This window comes from Urocampus carinirostris, chromosome 1 (assembly GCF_059441175.1).
Source record: "Urocampus carinirostris isolate Australia breed hairy pipefish chromosome 1, RoL_Ucar_1.0, whole genome shotgun sequence".
Taxonomy (NCBI): Eukaryota; Metazoa; Chordata; class Actinopteri; order Syngnathiformes; family Syngnathidae; genus Urocampus; species Urocampus carinirostris.
Genome location: NC_142349.1, coordinates 56460436 through 56479855, shown reverse-complemented (window position 1 = coordinate 56479855; position 19420 = coordinate 56460436). Strand labels below are relative to the sequence as shown.

At 37.8% G+C, this 19420-nt stretch overlaps 1 protein-coding gene across 2 annotated transcripts in view; it reads right to left on the bottom strand.

Moving 5' to 3' along the window:
- Nucleotides 1-19420, bottom strand: part of gpc5c (glypican 5c) — a 216971-nt gene that overhangs the window by 63850 nt on the left and 133701 nt on the right. For both annotated transcript variants that reach the window (XM_088346410.1, XM_088346415.1), the window contains one exon: nt 270-390. In XM_088346410.1, the coding sequence (XP_088202536.1) occupies nt 270-390 (121 nt within the window). The remainder of the gene's footprint in view (nt 1-269; nt 391-19420) is intronic.

Here is a 19420-nt window from a genome sequence, read left to right as displayed (position 1 = left end):
ACCTAACTCTTGAAGCTCATCTTCCAATCGTAAGTTAAATTTAACTTTATTTATCTTTATAGAGCTTATTATTTAATGAAATGTTTATTCTTTTAGTACAAAACAATACAGGTTACTTATACAAGCCTTACATATACTTATATAAACCTTAAAGATACAAAACATAGCACTGAAGCAACTTACGAACAAACTCAACTTACAAATGAGCGTCCGTTCAAAAGTAGGGCAGCGTCTGTTGATGTAAATGGGACAAAAAAAAATGATCTTACCTGGTTGAAGATTTCCAGCCTCTCCTTGACTTCTGCAAGCGAAGGATTGGGAATGCGAACTTTCACCTCGGGATTCTGCCTCTGCGCATTCAGACCGTTTCCCACCACTCTGCTCGTGTAGCTGTGTGAGAGTAAAAGAAGAATTAAATCAAAACTTCTGTTTGCATGCCCAATACGGGAATCATTCACTTAAAATTAATAAAATCTTGCCCCATTAGTAGATTATGAGTTTTTATTTTGTTGTTTTGTTTGTGTTTTAAGCTTTATTTAAAAAACATCTCCCATCTCATCAGCTGCACCGCTTATCCTAAGTAGGGTCGCGGGGGTGCTGGAGCCCATCCCAGCAATCATCGGGCAGTGGGCAGGGGACACCCTGAACTGGTTACCAGCCAATCGCAGAGCTTAAAAAAAAAACAAAACGTGATAATCTCATCTCATCTCATTACCTGCACCTCTTATCCTCAGTAGGGTCACGGGGGTGCTGGAGCCCATCCCAGCAATCATCGGGCAGTGGGGACACCCTGAACTGGTTGCCAGCCAATCGCAGGGCACACGGGGACGGACAACTCACTCCGTCACACCTAGGGACAATTTGGACCGGCCAATTCACCTGAAATGCATGTCTTATGAATGTGGGAGGAAATCGGAGTGCCCGGAGCAAACCCACGCAAGCACGGGGAGAACATATAAACTCCACACAGTAAGGCCGGGAGCTGGATTTGAACCCATGCAGGAGGTTCCCACGACCTCAGAACTGTGTCGCACACGCGCTAACCACTGCGCCGCCGTGCTGCCCCATAATATAATATAATATAATGTACTTATTTATTTCATGATAAAACTGTCTGAAGTTGTTATGTGTATTGTGGGTAGACCTAAGATATGAGTCTGCTCCAAAAGGCCCGACTGAAACCACATCACCGTTTTAATAGTTTTGTTCCGTGTGGCCCATACAACCCTAGTGGTTAAGGGAACCAACCAACTACCTAACCAACCAACCAACCAACCAAGAAACCAACTAACCAACCAAGCAACCAACCTACAAACCAACCAAGCAACCGTATGCGCAGTGTACTGTATATAGCTGTAGCCTCACTTGAATATATATATTTTTAAATCCACAGAGGTTTACCTCAAACAAACTGTCCAAGTACACAAACTTAAAATTACACAGACTTGTAATTTGAACTGTTGAATGGATGGACTATAAAGATTTGATTAAATGAACTGAATGGATGGTTTTTGAAAAAATCAATTAAAAAAAAAAGGATTGCAACAACTCCGTACTTGAGTATTTTTTCACGGAGTACTTTTTTAACGTCTACTCACGCAATTATGTGGATGACTATTTTTTACTTCTACTTGAGTCATATTTTTCTGAAGTAACAGTGCATTTCCTTGAGTAAAATATTTAGCCCCTCTACACAACTGTGATCATCACATCACTACTTTGATAATCACTATCTTCATTTACCGCTAATTGTTATAAGTGCACTTCATGCTCATTCATAAAATTAAACGAAGTATTCACTCCTTGTGATCACTTGAAGTTTCAATGTATCATTTACGGTATCATACGCTACTTTCCCAGCAATGTTTCCAAGTGCCCTTGAATCTACCATACTCTAATCAGAACACCTTGAAAAGCAAGTTAGATCAGTCTGAACAGAAGTTTCTTGTGAAAAATGGAAAATTACTATTTTGTTAAGTTTAATTTTCGAGCTAGGGTTTATTTTTGTCAATCCCATTCCTTTTCCTATAAGAAAGTGGGGAGCCATTTTCGATGATTGTTTGAGGGATGGTTGGTTGGTGGGTTGGATAGTTGGTTGGATCCCTTAATCACTACGGTCGTAAGGGCACCATTCCCTGTGGTGGGTCTTGGGCAAGACCAGCCTGGTGGCACCCTACCTCACCAGGCCAACATATGTTTCCGTCCGGTCAATGATTATCCTAATCACAGGGTATACTCTGCCTAATTTTTATTTTGTAACTTTGTAATAAAGGTCCTTAAGTTAACTGCTCTATTCAGCCCTTATTTTCTTTGTCCAAATACTCAGTCCGAATCTTGGATGAGACAAAGATAGTCTACGCCAAAACTATATTTAAACTTTTTTTTTATTTCAAGCATACATTGTACAAAATTAAAATCAATTAAATATATTGCATTGCCCTGTTAGCAGATTTTTTTAAAGGAGGATAAATATAATAATATAACATAATAAACACTTTTCTCTTTATTAGTAAAATTGTAAAACTAAAGCAATTGAAAATATGAGCAACACTATCTTTAAAAACTTAAAAAAATACAATTAGGAAATAATAGCTCAAATTGTTCTCAAAATTTGAGTTAATTTTTAAAAACAATTTTGAGCCAACTTCCAAAAGATGCATGTTAAGTCTATAGTAATTTTAGTTGTTTTTATTGTAAAGACGTAACACTTTAGTGTCTTACAATACTGTATTTTTTGTTCTGTATGTATTAGCCATAAGTCCAAAGATTTGCAGTGAGATGCAATAAGATGATAATCATTGAAAGGGAGCTTGCAATTATGAAGAAATACAAATTATGTACACACATCTTACTTTCACTGAGGACTGAGATTGTAATGAATTCACAATCGGGACAATCATTAATAATAGGGAGGTGATGCAAATTTTACAAAGGGCATAATAATACTCTCAAGTGGAAGCTTTTAAATCAGTTTTAATTCTAATCTCTGCATCCACTCACTAACTCTAGCGTACCAGCTCAAGTCACATAGAACAAAAGGTAAATAAAAGGCCGTTTGTATCTTTACATGTCTATTTATTTATATTTTTTAGTTAATCTTATATGCTTACATTATATACAAGTAGTACTTAAGCATTTGTTAATTATCATATGTCTATATTTCCCGCCATATGGCTATTTCACCTTACAATCCCCACCTTCGAACGGATTTAGGTCATATTTTGGTTGTTACTGTATTCACATAGGGATCGTGACTTTCCGGTGAATACAATTTGACGTGCATATGTATTGTTTATTTTGCTCACGCGCCATTATCTAAACCAATGCAAGATTTATGGCACGGTATTAAAGTTTGATGCGAGGGGATTTAACGGCGCTGGCATCAAATCAATGAAGCGAGGCCGAGGATGATTGGAAGTGATTACGGAACCCGTGCATTTTAGCGAACGTATTTATGGGTCGTGCCGGTGGCGTGCGCTACGCATCGGATGGCCTACAATCGGAAAAATGCTGAACTGGAGAATTTGTGATCTAAGACAAGTCGTGATAAGGTCTGTGTTGCGCTGAACAAGCACTTTGAAAAATTGTTATCAAAATGAAAAAGAAAGACTAAGACTTCTCTTTTATTTCGCTGTATATCATCTAACGCTTTTTATCGTCATGTTCAATTATGCGTATTTGTATTACCACAACTGGTCCAAAATGTATTCGATTATTATAAATATTCAACAAGTGTAGTAATGGGAAAAATGGCTGTTGATCTTTAAACCAGGTTTAAAGCTTCAACTCAGAGTTTGACGCTTTAAGTCAAATCTCAGTTGACAAAATTAGAGCCTTGAACTCTAACTCTGGCTTGAGCTTTCAAACGTATAATAGTAAAAGTGTAAAGTTAACCTTAAAGATCGGGCCTAAAGAAATTCAGCCCGACCCAACCCGAGTCACTGGTATATAAACACAAACCTGCCTAAACCCGACGAAATAACTTGATTTGATAAGCGAGGCCTAAATAAACCTGAACCTTTAATTTGCTGCTAAAGGTAACACTAAACTTTACTACGGCCGTGCGTACTTAAGCACCGAATTGTTCCTTTCGGCTTAACTACAATTCTTTGGGTTGACTTGGGGCCGAGTGCCTCACATCAGGAGTGCACTGCGAGTGCAGCGCTTACATGATCGATATGGCGCCAAAGTGTGCATCTTCGCGACGCGCAGCAAATGAAAAAGTAAAACTGGACAAAATGTAACCGAAAAGAAAATCAAAATAGATGCTGCAAATAATGAACGCTTTGGCCAAAAAGCAAAAAAAAAGTTTGTAAAGATTGTAAGTTATTAACAAGAAGCAAAAATGACGTCAGACCTGAGGGAGGTGGAAAATTGAAGCCGCGCATCACATACCCCTACACCATAAAGGAAAATATATTTGGATTCAGTGAGTTTAAGTTAAACTTAATAATTTGCTGAGAATTGTCTTTATCTAAATAATTACTTGAGTAAAAGTGGGTACATGCTTTGTAGATCCACAAAGGGAAAAATAAATGAAAAATAAAAAATAAAAAAAACGCGAGAGAACTGCCCGACCAACCTGACTTGATTGACATTTGAAAGCCAGGACCAAGGGGCCGAAGCTCTTAACTGTAACTTAAACCTTGTTAAAAGCTTTAACTCAAAGTTTGAAATTTCAACTGTGTGACTACTTAAAGTTGAAAAATTGACCCAAAAGACTACCCAGCTTTAACACCAATTGAAGATTTAATCTTTGAGTTAAGCCTTTGAATAAAGTTTAACTCAGTTTTGAGCTGTGAGAAGTCTAATGGGTAGAGATTTAACTTAGGGTTACACCTTGTTTAAAGTTTCAAATCAGAATATAGAACTTTAATAGAACATTAATTCTGAGTAAAAGCTAACGTGACAGATTTATCTGCAAAATGAAAATCCGTTGATGACTTAAAAGTAAAACATAATTTACTCTGGTTGAAGCTCTAAACTTTGAGTTGAGTTTGAATTGCATTTAACTTTGGACAGTTTGTTAGTTCACACAAAAGTGAACATATGTCATGATTACTGATGGGAATCACCTGTGCCCGCTCATTTGGCGCCAACCGCCGCAGGTTCTGATTGGCTCCCTGTCATTATTTGAACCCAGTCCTGTCAGTCCCCTGTTGTCAGTCTGTCTGCGAACCTCATTGTATGCTAGGCAAACCTTTTTCGACTCTAACTCCCACCTGTCCCTTTTTTGCTCCCATCTGTCCCTGGCTATGACCTGTTTTGATCTTGACCATGTGCTCTCCCGTCCCGGCTTACGACCTCTTTTTGTCCCCGACTACGTCTACTTTCCCGTTCTGGCTTACGACTCGTTTCCGACCCCGACCACGCCTTGCTCTCCCAGTCTCGGCTACTGACCAGTTTTTCCGTCCCTGGCACCACCTTTGCTCGCTACGGAAGATCCACTTCCGTGTTCAGATCACAATCAAAGTACGAGAGCGACTTGCTTCCCGCGTCCAGCGAACACCGGATCGTGGGCGTAGCTCTTCCTCTTTCCTTCAGTAAAACAATTGCAATTGGGTCCTGTTTCATTTGTAGGTCCGACAACATGGCTCTAACTCTGAGTTAAATTTAACTTGACACGGCTTTATCGCCTAATTGAAGCTCAGTCGTTGACTCAAAAATTAAAACGGCATTTACTTTGATTAAAGCTTTAAACTTTGAGATCAACCTTTAAACAATGTTCAACTCAGATTTGAGCTGTGAGAAGTCAAATGGGTGGATATATAACTCGGGGTTAAACCTTAATCGAAAACTTTAACACAACTTTAATTATGAATTAAAGGTAACGTGTCACAGCTTTATCTCCTAATTGAAGCTCAGTTGTTGACTCAAAAACAAAACAGCATGTACCCCGGTTTAAGCGTTAAACTATGAGTTGAATTTGGAAAGCTCGTTAGTTCACACCAAAGTCAACGAAGCATTAACTCTGAGTTAAAGCTTTACAGCACGATAGTGAGGGCATTTCTCCTGCGTGTTCAGCAGTCGTCTGGATGGAAATTATCTCATCAAATGGACCGCTTCTAAAAGAATGAGCCGGACACGGAATTAGGCCTGCTCCTTTTCATTTCTGTCCACGTTCTGTCTTACATAGGGGACGTGACAAGACGGACAAAAGGACACGTCAAAGCTGAATGCCGTCCACAGAGACGGGCAATTAATGCGCCAAACGGCTGTTTGATGACGCCAATAATGGCTGCTTTCCCAAAACTCACTGACTGGAAGGGGCCACAATGAAGAATGGGGAAAAATAGAGCATGAGAAGGAGTCTTCTTATCTTGGGCTTTCACATTTTTGGACTCAACAGTGTGCAGACCCTTTAAACGGGGATTCGTCCCTTTAGGACATTAGCATATCTGGACAGCACTGGATACTTAGCCCTTTGTCTTCATCTTCGTTAAAAATAAATAAATAATTGGTATTTTTTTCTTCTTCTTCAACATTAGCAAAATGTATTTCTTAATCAGGATTTTATGTTGCAGTAGTAATATAATTAATCATAAAAAAGTATGAAAAGTAGGAATAAAATACAATTAGCATTGACGGACAATTTGCATTTTTGGATGGCAAATATAACTGATAAATTGGTTTGGTTTTTCTGGTAATATTTTGAATTATTTAAAATACATTCTGTCCATATATATATATATATATATATATATATATATATATATATATATATATATACACACCGTATTTTTCGCACTATAAGGCGCACCTAAAAGCCTTTATTTTTTTCAAAAACTGACCATGCGCCTTATAATACAGTGCGCCTTATATATGGATCAATATTAGGTCGCAAAGTCTTGCAACTAAGGCAAGCAGCCGCCGAAGGCGAAGTCGTCAGCGGTGTATGCTGGGATACATATGCCGGCGTTTCATTGGCTAACCAATGTGTCAATCATCATTTGAATCGATCACTATTGGCTAAAGTTACTCAGAGGTAAAGGAGGCGGATCCTTTTTATCATTTACAGGCTCGCATAGGCTAAAGGGGCAAAACAAAGCCTGCAATTGGCCGAAAAAGATGAATGTGAATAGTAAGTTTGGTTGTCTATGGCATAGAAAAAACATGTTTTACTATTCTGTATTTGTAAATATTTTACTCTCCTGGATTTACTACACTCACGGATATAAGGCACCCGCTTTGAGACTGGGAGGTCGGTGGTTCGCGCCCCGGCCGAGTCATTCCTAAGACTTAAAAAGTGGTCGGCGGCGCCCTCTGTTGGCTGCGGCTGCATCGGCTCGCTACAACGGGTCAGGTGCAATCGACATTTCGTTCTGTGTGCATTGTTACACAGAATGACAATACAAGGAAATTATTATTATTATTATAAGAGGACCATGGTTGCACATTATTATTGAACACAACGACTTCGGTGAGCTACTCCGGCTATATATTTTACCAGTATCTCGTTTCAGAGTGATCTTGATGTTTGTGATGGGTCTTTTTTTAAATTAAACTCAATTCCAAGTGTTTATTGTCATATGCACGGTAAAGTTGCGAGCGAAAAAGAAAATAGAAACTAAGGAATGGTTGGCATTTCTTGAATCCCAAGACTTTAACCTTCGGAATGATATTTGGAACGATGCATTTGAGTGACATCGTACGGACACTGTTTCCATATATGTCTGAGACACTTATTTGCTTCTTTGCAAGCTTTCGGATTGTTAAGGGGGTAATAAGTTTGACTGAACTATCTGACTGTTTTGTCGACGTTCCCATTGTAGCGCCTTATAATCCAGTGCGCCTTATGTATAGAAGATATTTTTTGGGGGTGTGCCCTATAACCCGGTGCGCCCTATAGTGCGGAAAATACGGTATGTATATATATGTATATATATATATATATATATATATATATATATATATATATATATATATATATATATATATATATATATATATATATATATATATATAGACAAATGTATTTTGAATAATTCTTTCATATTGTATTTTACTGTGAAATGTATTTTTAATACCACCCAAATACAAAATAAAACAATTAACAAAGGCATTCTTGACAAAACAAGAAACAAGAAAAATAGTATGATAGATGGATAGGGAGATAGAGAGACAGACAGACAGACAGAGAGAGAGATAGAGAGACGCGCACTCAAACAAAACAAATATAGACATAAAAATAAAGATTTTATTTTACTTCATTTTCAAAAAACCCACGTAAAATATGGCAAAAAATTGTTTAAATATTAAATGATTTATGAATGATGTAGTAAAATGAGAAAAACATATACATTCAACATAATGTAAATATAAAAGTATGACAATAATTCTACCATTTTTTCCTTTATTTACTACAAAACAAGGAAAATATAGTAATATCCTTATTTTGTATAAAAATGTAGTAAAATAAGGAAAATAAGTCCCTAATATTGGCTATTGAAAGCAAACAATATATATCGATATATACATGTTTTTTTGTATGGAGGGAAGACAATTTTATTAATTGCCTTGAATCTTATCCAAAATCTTTTTTTTTTTTCTTTGAGTTGTTCCATTTTCCAGGGCTTAATTATTAAAAATGACCCAACACAAACGATTCATTCATTAATCATAAAAGATATCTTAAAAACGTATCACAATAGTGTATATTTACATTTTCTCTTTTATTACACGTTTATCAGAGTGTCAAGTCCAAACTTATTGTAAAGGATGTTATCAATATCAATAAAAACTTTTAATTCACAATTATTTCTCATCTTCTGCAAAACTTCAATCCCTGTCTGGCCTTTTCTATGGTCAAATCCCGCTTGAGAGACTTTTGGAAACATTAGCGCTTAGCGCCCGGAGCTAGCGTGTCACTAAACTCCGCCCCCACAGCTTCGCATCCGCCACCTTTATGTTGACCTCGGCACTATGGTGCTGAAAGCCGCCCTAGGCAGATATGCTAAAGAACTGGGCATGAAAATAAAGAATTTTGAAAAACTTCATGAGCAATGTAAAGAAGGCCGACTTGATCTGGCCGGGGTCAAGTACAAAATGTCTAAGGTTTTATGTTCTGTAGTCTGTACTTTCATGTTATGTTAGTGTTATAGTGCTTTTCAAAGTCTTGATATCACAATCAATGTTCCCTCTAATTTTCCACGGGTCTGAGCGTTCACATAAAGTCAGTGAGCAACGCTTGAAACAACAGTGAGCCACCATAATCCCAAGTGTGGCAAGATAATTAATTATCAAACATGTCCAAAACTTGACAAGTTACATCTAGCTGAGTTTCCGGCAATGCAAAATTATTTTTCTCTTTTGAATGAATTGACTCATGTACTATTGCAAAGGTTATACGGCCTACAAACGTCGTTTGTTCTTACAATTCTTTCACAAGATATCCATTTCTTTTTATTTCCTGATATATTTTGTCGCATGATATTAACACTTTTGGGGGCTTATTTAGTCTGTTGTAAGATACAGAACTGTACTTAATCAAATTTTTAGTGGAAATACACTGTTGTCAACAAGATTCACTTGATATACAGTAATTGGAAATTATTTGAATGCAACACATACTTTTTATTCTTTTTTTGGTGTTTTTTTCTACTTTTTTTTAAATTCCTTTAAAAAAAATCTCATTGTGTTTATTTTTTCTGAGCTGTTACTTTGTTCTTTTTGTTCTCTATTTACTTTTTTCCTACATTTCTTTCTTTTCTTTTTTTCTGGCTTTTTTCTCAATTTTTCCTTCTTTTTTTCTCTTCCTTTTGTTTCTTGTTTTCTCAGCTTTTCACTACTTTTTCATTTTGGTATTTTTTTCATTTTGTTCTATTCCCCCCTTCCTTTAAGTCCAAGTCATAATTTTACATAATATTTGGTCATGTTGGGATTAAAGAAGCAAAAACAAACTGAAGAGCCGTTTAGGACCCGAAAGAGCCGGTTCCTTTTTAGTGAGCCGAGCCAAAGAAGCCTGTTCTCGACATACTCTACTAACTTTACTCAACTTCGTTCGACTTCAAAATACCGCATTTAGGACACAACGTCAGGGGAACCCGTATATTTTTACCTTCATGCACTGTAACTTTGACTTAAGTCCCTTCTTAATAAGTAATTTGAGCCCTCATTTTTGGGCGTTGGCTAGATTTTCTTGTGCGCTGGGAATGTGCGAGCAGTGTGCAATTGTGCACGCGCGCAGCTTAGAGGGACCACTGGTCACAATTTTTTTCTTTGATGCCACAAGGAGTGCACTGGCAATCGCCATCATGCTTTTGGTCAGTGATTTTGTCATGCAGTGGTTAACACATTCGCCTGGAGATGAATGGGCGCCACCAGTCTGTACTTGCCGAAGACACGCCACAGAAAATGGTGCCCCTACGACCGGTATGCTTAAGGGATCCAACCAACGAGTCATCTTCTATATTTATCTTCTCCATTGATACGCAGATGACATTCAACTATATCTTCCGTTGGAGGAATCTGCCACACTAAATTGTGGAAATTTGGAGGCCTGCCTCACTGAGATAAAAGAATGGATTGTGCCTTAACTCTGAAAAGACCGAAATGTTAGTTATTGGTCCATCTAAATGACGTGACTTGTTCTCAAAAACTGCTGTGAACATTGACAAATGTCACATCACCCAGAGTGACTCAGTTAAAAATTTAGGTGTCATATTTGACCCCGATCCGTCCTTTCAAACACACGTGAAGAAAATTACTAGAACAGCTTTCTTCCATCTTCGCAACATTGCAAAAATTCCTCCTATGCTGTCTCCGTCGGATGCGGAGTTTATAATTCACACGTTTGTTACTTCCCGTCTCGATTACTGTAATGCACTACTCTCCGGTCTCCCGAAGTCCAAAATCAAGAGTCTTCAGCTAGTACAAAATGCTGCAGCGAGGCTTTTAACTAAGACAAGAAAGTTTGATCACATTACCCCCATTTTAGCTTACCTGCATTGGCTCCCTGTTAGCTTAACATGTGATTTTAAGGTTCAGTTGGTATTATACAAAATCATGCATGGACTTGGTCCCTCATATCTTTCAGATTTAAATTCCCCCTATGTTCCGGTCTGGAGCCTTCGCTCTGAAAATGCGGGTCTACTACTGATTCCAAGAGCCAAGAAGAGTTCCGCAAGTTCGAGAGCCTTCTCCATCCGGGCATTGTGGAATGCTCTTCCCCCTGAGATCCAAACTGCAACCTCAATGGAAATGTTTAAACCTAAGCTTAAAACACACTTCTACTCTATAGCATATATTTTTTGTTGACAATATCCGTGTATTATTTGTTATTGCGAGATCCATTGCAGCCTGGTCATCCTGAAATGGGGATTAGCACATGTGCTGTCCCTTCACAAGGTTTCTTCATTTTCCTCATGTTGAGGTTTTCTAGTTTTTCCTTGCCCTCATGTTGGTTTCAGATCAGGGGATGGTGTAATAATAGTCTGAAATAATAGTCTGTGCAATAACCTGTGCAGCCTTTTGAGACTCTTTGTCATTAAGGGCTATACAAATAAAAAAATGACTATATTGAGGTCCTTTCATGTTTGGTTCAGTTACAGCTAGTTAGTGTGCCAGCATTATTTTGTGGTCTTACCGACGTGACACTCTTGCTATTGTTCTATCAATAGGTGTGGTCCTGCGTTATCCTATCTCACGTTTTGTTCAGTGACAGTTTCACAGCATATTCTGTGTTGTCTAACGATCATGTTTTGTTTAGTAAGTTTTTCAACATAATCATCCTTGTCTTTTTTCCACATTTTGTTCAAATAGAGCTTGTTTACCCGCATATTGTGTGTAGTCCTTTCACATTCAGTAAGCTTTAATATGTAATAGATAATATATTCTGCTCTCATCCATTCATGCTTTCTTGAGTTAGTGTTAAATAAATCCTGCATCGTGTTTCACTTTTAATGTTTTGTCCAGTTACCGCTAGTTTGTGTGCCTGGATTATGTATCATGGTCTCGTATACATGGCATACTAGTTGTTCTGTTAGTTGAAACATGTAGTTCTATCCATCACGAGTATGTTCCACTCTCGCTCTTTTTCAATTCAAACCGATTGGTGATCTAACATATTCCGTGTTGTCTTCCTTTTCTGCTTTGTTCAGTCCAAGGCAGTTAGTGTTCCAACATATCGTGTTTCCCACTTCATGTCTGGTTCAGTTAGAGCAGTGTTTTTCTAATACTGGGGTGCCCTGGGGGTCGCGAGGCTACGTCAAATGGGGCGCAGGGGATTTTGACCCCTGGGCACCTTAAACTTTACAAAAAAATCAACTGCAATTTCTCATAGGCATCACTAGGGGAGGGGTGGTACTCACTTGTAAGAGTGTTTTGTTTAGATGTACTCACCATGAAGATAATTTATAGGCAATGAGCATGAAGTGTAGGTGCGAAAAAAAGCAGACCCCATGAAAACATTTTAACACAGATGAAGAGACAGGCGAAAAGACGGAGTAGAGACAAAATAAATTGTGAGGTCCTGCAAAGTCTTTCTTTTAAATTTTGGTAACTTTATGGCGTATTCCGTGATGTCTCACTTTCATGTATTGTACCTTTACAGTTAGTATCCCAATACAACCCACAGTGACTTTCATTCATGGTTCAACCTAGTTACAGCTCCCACATTAAATTTAACAGGGTCATCATCACGGCACTGTCTGTTCTGTAATTTCAGGTTTTTTTTCCCCAGTGTTATCCTTATTTCATGTTTTGTTCTGCGAGAGCTGGTTAGTGTTGGAACAGTATGGAGTTGTTTGATCCACATCTAAGTATGTTACCCTGCATCCTCTATTTTGTGCTTTGTTCGGTTAAAACCAGTTGGTATTCTCATATATCCTCAATTGACTTTACTTCATGGTTTGTTCTGTTAGACGTGGTTGGTATTGACGACTTACATAATTGTTTTATCCACGTGTGATTCTTTTCCCTGCGTCCTATCACTTCCAAGTCTGGTTCAGTTAGAACCAGTCGGTGTTCCAAAATATCCCTGCATTGTCTTACTTTTATGTTTGGTTCAGTTATAGCTTACTAGTGTGCCAGTGTATTTCATGCTTGTGTTGTCATGACAATCTCAATGTTGTTCCGTCCACTTGCAGGAATGTTTCTTGTGTCGACAAACAGTTTGTATTCTAACATAATGCCGCTCTGTCTTTTCTGTCATGTTTTGTTCCGAGCAAGCCACCTTGTGTTTCAACATATCCTGTCTCTTTTCGGGTTTTGCTCATTTAGATATGGTTGGTTGTGTCTATGAGCAGTCCAATTTGTGTTGGGGTAGCTCTGATGTATTTGAACTCCAGTCAACTATGTTGTTGTATTTCTTAAACTATCCAATATTGATTACTTTTTTGTAAATGAAACCTTTTATGATATCTTATTTTGTGTCTACGTTCATGAGATGAGCATCTGCGGCCACGGACATTACAAAAGGCCTTCATTGAGGTCTCGACTATTGACCGATGAGTAAGCTTTGCCTGCAAGGCTTTGAAAATGCCTACAGTCCCAAGAGATTTCATCATAAACAATGCTGCCTTTATTTATTCTCGCATTTGCATAATTTAACATAACTCCTTTTTTCTCGACTTTGACCATTGCAATGTGTTGTTGACTACACTAGGAAAAGCCCTTCTTTCTACTTGGATTCAAACAAAAAAAGGAAAATAATCGGGTTTTGAAAGTATGTTACTGGAGTATAAACAAAAATAAAATATTTAAAAAAAGTATAATTGATCTTATTTTAAAATGCATATATTTTCTAGGATAATCAAATGTATAACTAAAGCTAAATTCTCTATTCCAATTGATCATTTTCCACAATTTAAGAAACATTTTTCGTCTAGATTAGAATAAAAGATATAACATAAAATTATATTACACAAAATGTTTGATAAAATAAAAAAAAAATCATATTTCGTCAGAACAACTTGCAAATGTGAAGTATTTTTTCTCTTATCCCCATCCCCCAAAAAAAGACAGAAACTTTAAATAGGGAATAAATACATAAATGAGCGTGTAGCTTTGCTCATTTTATTTTTAATTGTTATGAAAAGCAGTTTTTCAAATAATTTTTACAAAATAATAAAAAATACCTAATTGGAAAGTAATTCTGCTTAAATTTAGTATTATTGTTCTTATTTTATGTCATTTTTCAAATAACTTAAAACAAGGAAAGTACATCCTAAAATTATTTAAGAAAATTAACATTTCGAAATGAGAAAGGTTCTGAGCAAGTATTTTTTTATATTTATAATTTAATTCATTTAAAAAATATTTTACAAAGTATATTATATAAAATTAATTTATCTAAATTTTTATAATTAAAAATAAATCAATACAAGAGAAATATTACCGTGCTTGTTTACATTTCTTTCAAAACAGTACAATGAATTAATATTTGCCTAATCAGAAGTGATTTTATTTTATATATTATTTGTATTCATAATATTTTTATTTTACCGTTATTCAAGAAATAAATAAGACTATTTTAAAATAAAAATAGTCTGCATTTATTGGGGCTTTTCAAGCCAGTGAAGACCTTCAAAGCGCTTTTAAATGGATTTCACACATTCCCATTAAAAAAGTGCAACAATAATTGACAGCAGCAAAAATCACCTCATAAGTTGCAAGGTATATATTTTCAGTTCTGTGCAATAACATGTTGCAGCAAAAGCAATGAAAACAAATAAGTCGCAAGACATGTTTTCACAGTTTTGTGCTGTTCTCAAGGTGGTGAAGGCCCTGTGAAGCAGTCTTGTCATCAGAGGTGGGTAGAGTAGTCAGAAAAATTCCTCAAGTAAAAGTACGACTAACAGACGGAGTAACTGTAGCAATGTCTTATTTTCTATTTATTTCAAAAACAACGATTCAATCAGATCATCAAAGTCCATGCAATCAAAAATGCATTACGTGTCTGTCCGGAGTTTTGGTGTGTATTGTGGGTAGACCTGAGACATGTGTCTGCTTTGTAAGGCCCGACAGAAACCACATCACCGGTTCGTTAGTTCCATTATCATGGTTATGTCATGTTGCCAAGAAAGTAAATCGGTGAATTATTTAAAAAAAAAGAAATAAAAAGACTACAGGCGCTCCCCTACTTACAACCATTCGACTTACGGAAAACGGTAGATACGACCATTTTTTTCGGGATGTCGAAAAATGTCCGGACATTGCTGTAGGTTACATCTTGTAGTGTGTGCACCTTTTTTCCGAGAAATCCGGCTTCTACTTTGTGTGCAAACATACAGTACTATGTGTACTGAATCTCCAGCGCGCTCAGAACTTTGACATTTTTATTGTTTAATATCTCGTGCATTCATTTAATATGGTTGATGTAAAGTGCAAAGAAGAGGCGAGCCGTTTCTTTCTGAAATGAAAGTGGAATAAAAAAGCTTGATCCGGTTGAGAAAATGGTTGGATCGCTTTTGCCACGGAGGAGGACCTCTTGAAGCGCATCTTGCAAAAGTAAGTTAAACTTAACTTTTTTTATCTTTATACAACATATTATTTTATTAAATGTTTATTATTTAGTACAAAACAATGCATGCTACTTATACAAGCCTTAAACATAATTATATAAACCTTAAATTTACAACATATAGTACTTAAGCAACTTACGAACAAATTCAACTTCCGAACGATCGTCCGGAACCTCGTAAGTAGGGCAGCATCTGGATTGATAAATGTCATTTAATCTTTTGAGTTCAAACAAATATAAAAGACAATTTTTTTTCACATTGCAGTAAGTTATATTTTTGTTTTTGTGGTGTGAAAGTCGCTTAGTACTTGTGCTTTGGCAAACGACCATGGATCATTTCTCACCTAATTATCCTCAGACACGCATAATGATTCTATTGGTTGAAGAGTCTTCTTGTATAATGTGACTAATGGGCAACGTGAAACGCATCCAAGACAAATACTTATTAGAGTGTGAATGTTGAAATCATCGACGCCTTCTTGCAGGACACGGCTCGTTTTTTAAAGGCTGAGGCGTGTCATCACTTTGAAAATCAGGTTTCTCCAAGGAATTTTATGTATTATTGATGTTTTTTTTTTTTAATACCATAATTTATTTCCATTATTGCCTCATCCCATCTCATTAGCTGCACCGCTTATCCTCAGTAGGGTCGCGGGGGTGCTGGAGCCCATCCCAGCAATCATCGGGCAGTGGGCAGGGGACACACTGAACTGGTTGCCAGCCAATCGCAGGGCACACAGGGACAGACAACTCATTCACACCAAGGGACAATTTGGACCGGCCAATCCACCTGAAATGCATGTCTTTGGAATGTGGGAGGAAACCGGAGTGCCTGGAGGAAACCCACGCAAGCACGGGGAGAACATACAAACTCCGCACAGGAAGTCCGGTAGCTGGATTTGAACCCACACAGGAGGTTCCCAAGACCTTAGAACTGTGCCTGCACACGCGCTAACCACTGCGCCGCCGTGCTGCCCTCCATTATTGTTATTAATGTTAAATGGGCCTGAGTAGACTTTCTGAAAAATGTGTGACTACTGTAATGCCTTGCTAATTGTGGTTAATGGGGACCAGAACCCCCTACAATATGTAAAAATCCACAAAGTAATCCCCTAATTTTTAGAATGTCCTCTGCCAGCCCCGGCACATATTGCTAGTCGACAGGGGATAATGGATTACGCCGCACGGGTGCTGTTCACTCTAGACGTAACAAAGGGAAAAAAAGAGCAGACACCAATGACACAAGTTTAATCTCTCGGACACCTGCCGTTAGCAACAGTCAACTGGGGATAACGCATCGCGGGCAAAACAGTGCAGTTCGTTTTAAGCAGGTCACAAAGGTACAGTTCCGCAGCCCAAACTCCTGCTTTCAAGCATTGGTCGACTAGGAATAAAGGATTAAGGGCAAGGCATGTGTGACATTAAACATTAGAGCACTTGTATAATGTTAACAAGTGACATTTTGACATCATGAACATGCCTATTATCATATTGCACGTTCTGCAATATCGTAATGTATTATGTTGCTATTAGCGATATCTTGTCCTTAAGGTTATTACCAACAATGACTTTAACATGAATAAATATTCAACATTACCTTTCGGATTTCTGCACAATTGACGATCCTCACAAGCTATGAAGTTATGCTGTTCTGTATTTCAATGCTGAGTGTGTGCCTGTGTTTTTTGGCCCCAATTCTTATGAATATGAGAAAAGACCACTACCTTTATAGCAAAATAAAAATGCTTGTTTATTTGTATTAATGGAATTCATGCTGACTGGACCTCCCCCTGCTGTGGGCTACGGGCAAACATCCAAGGTTATTTCCATATGTGAAGTGCTTATGACAAGTGGGAAATGGAATCGCAAATGTGTGTCCAGGCTGTATTTTAAGCTGGAAGCAACAGAGAGAATACGATAAATAAAGAGAAAATGCTTTGCTATAGAACAGACCTGCGGGTCTCAATATATTCTCGAGAGATTATTGCAAAATAATAGTTCACAACTATTGGATTGCCAGCGCTGCATGCATAATATTTTATTGGGGGGAACGAAACGGCTATGTCAAGAAGTTGAGACTTAAAGGTACTGCGTGTAAATTTAGTATCTGGTGGTGAGCTAGTGAGTTGCAATGGAATGTAAAAATGATTTTCTGCTAGTTTGAGGTTGGGGGGGAACTTAAAGAGAAGGAAAAACACAGGAAAAAAGGAGATGTATGTTAATAAGTTGAACCATAAAGCAGTGTCTGAAATAACGTCTGCCCGGGCGCCCGGGGCGTGCATCTTTTATGTCGGGCATAAGACTTACAAAAAGTCTCCGCCCGGGTGGCCGACAACTTTTTCAAGAAAAAAAAAAAAAGGACGATTTTTTTTTTCAAATCAAACGTTTGCTTTATTCAGATTTCGAATTCTTCATTCGGTTTGGAAATTTCGGTTCTTTTGGCAATTTGCATAGTCGGCAGCCAATCAGAAGCCTGCATAGAATATCTTCGTGCTTCCGGACTTTCCCGAGCGTTATAAAGTCGTGTATTTGCATATCATTTTCCAAAGTAGCTGCACACAGAACACAAAAAAAATGGATAAGTGGTTAGGAATCAAGCCAAAACCTCAGCCGCAGAAGAAATATTCAAAAGAAGCTAACAAAATTGATGACGCTACAGAACGTAAAAGTACATTAAAAGCATCGTGGAAATTGGAGTTCACGTGGCTTGTAGCAGACGACGCAACGCAAACATTGCATGAATGAAGATGAGTGAATACAGGTACAGGTACTGGTGGCTGATGAAAAACAGTCATATACATGCAATGAATGTTATAAGTAGATTTATAACAAACTTTGGTCTGTTATATATATTCTGATTATCACACCTTGATACTTTGCAACAATGGTACTTTTGCGATCAGTCGTCTTATTGTGTTTCAAGTTGTGAAAAATGGGGCAGGCAACTTTATGGCTGGGCAGGCAACTTTTCATAGTTGTCTGCCCTGGTGTCCGTAAACTTTTTGTCATGAGTTTCAGACACTGCTATACAGGTAAAGTGTGTACATCTTGTGCTATGTGGTGCTGAGTGGAATACTAAATAAAATTTAAAATTAAGGCCAATGGGAAACTTGCATGACAGAGAGAAAAAACAAAAACATCAGTCCCTCTGGAAATATCAGATGTCTACATTTGCCTTTGCATCAATAGTCGGCTAGGGATTATGGATAGTGGTGCTGTTTATTTTAGCCATAAAGAATAGGGAAAAAGAACTGCCATGCATGACACAAATATGTCCACTCGGTCCCTGCTCTCAGCAATAGTAAACTGGGGGTAATGGATCCCTTTTAAAACAGTGCAGTTCATTCCAGGCAGAAATAACTGAACAAACATTTGCTCTCCCTGCCCCTGCTCTTAGCAATAGTGAACAGGGGATAATGGATCACCACCAAAACAGTGCAGTTCAATTTCATGTTTCAGAAGCCTAAACTGGAATAAAACCAGCTTCGCCTGCGCCGTACTCTCAGCAGTAGTCAACCGGGGATAATTGATATCTGCCAATACAATGCATTTTATTTAAGGAGGTCCAGAATGACACGCTTCCTAACAAAAGTGCCTCCTGCGGTCCCACATCACAGCATTATTGGATTGGGGATAAAGGATCAGAGACATGAGTGTTATTCATTTAAAGTCAAAATACATTATCGGAGGAAGCCGGATTTCTTCTTCGGGGTGGATGCTGGGTGACTTCTCACAGTACCACACACGGGTAGCGGTGGAAAGAAGCACTACAGTACAGTCCTGTACTCGGAAAAAGGTGCACAATACAACATCTAACTTACAGCAATGTCCGGATACTTTTCGACATCCCGAAGAAAATGTTCGTATCTACCGTTTTCCTTAACTTGAATATTCGAAAGTAGGTGAGCGTCTGTATTCGAAGAGAGAAGGGGAAATTAAAAAGGTTTTTTAAACATCTGG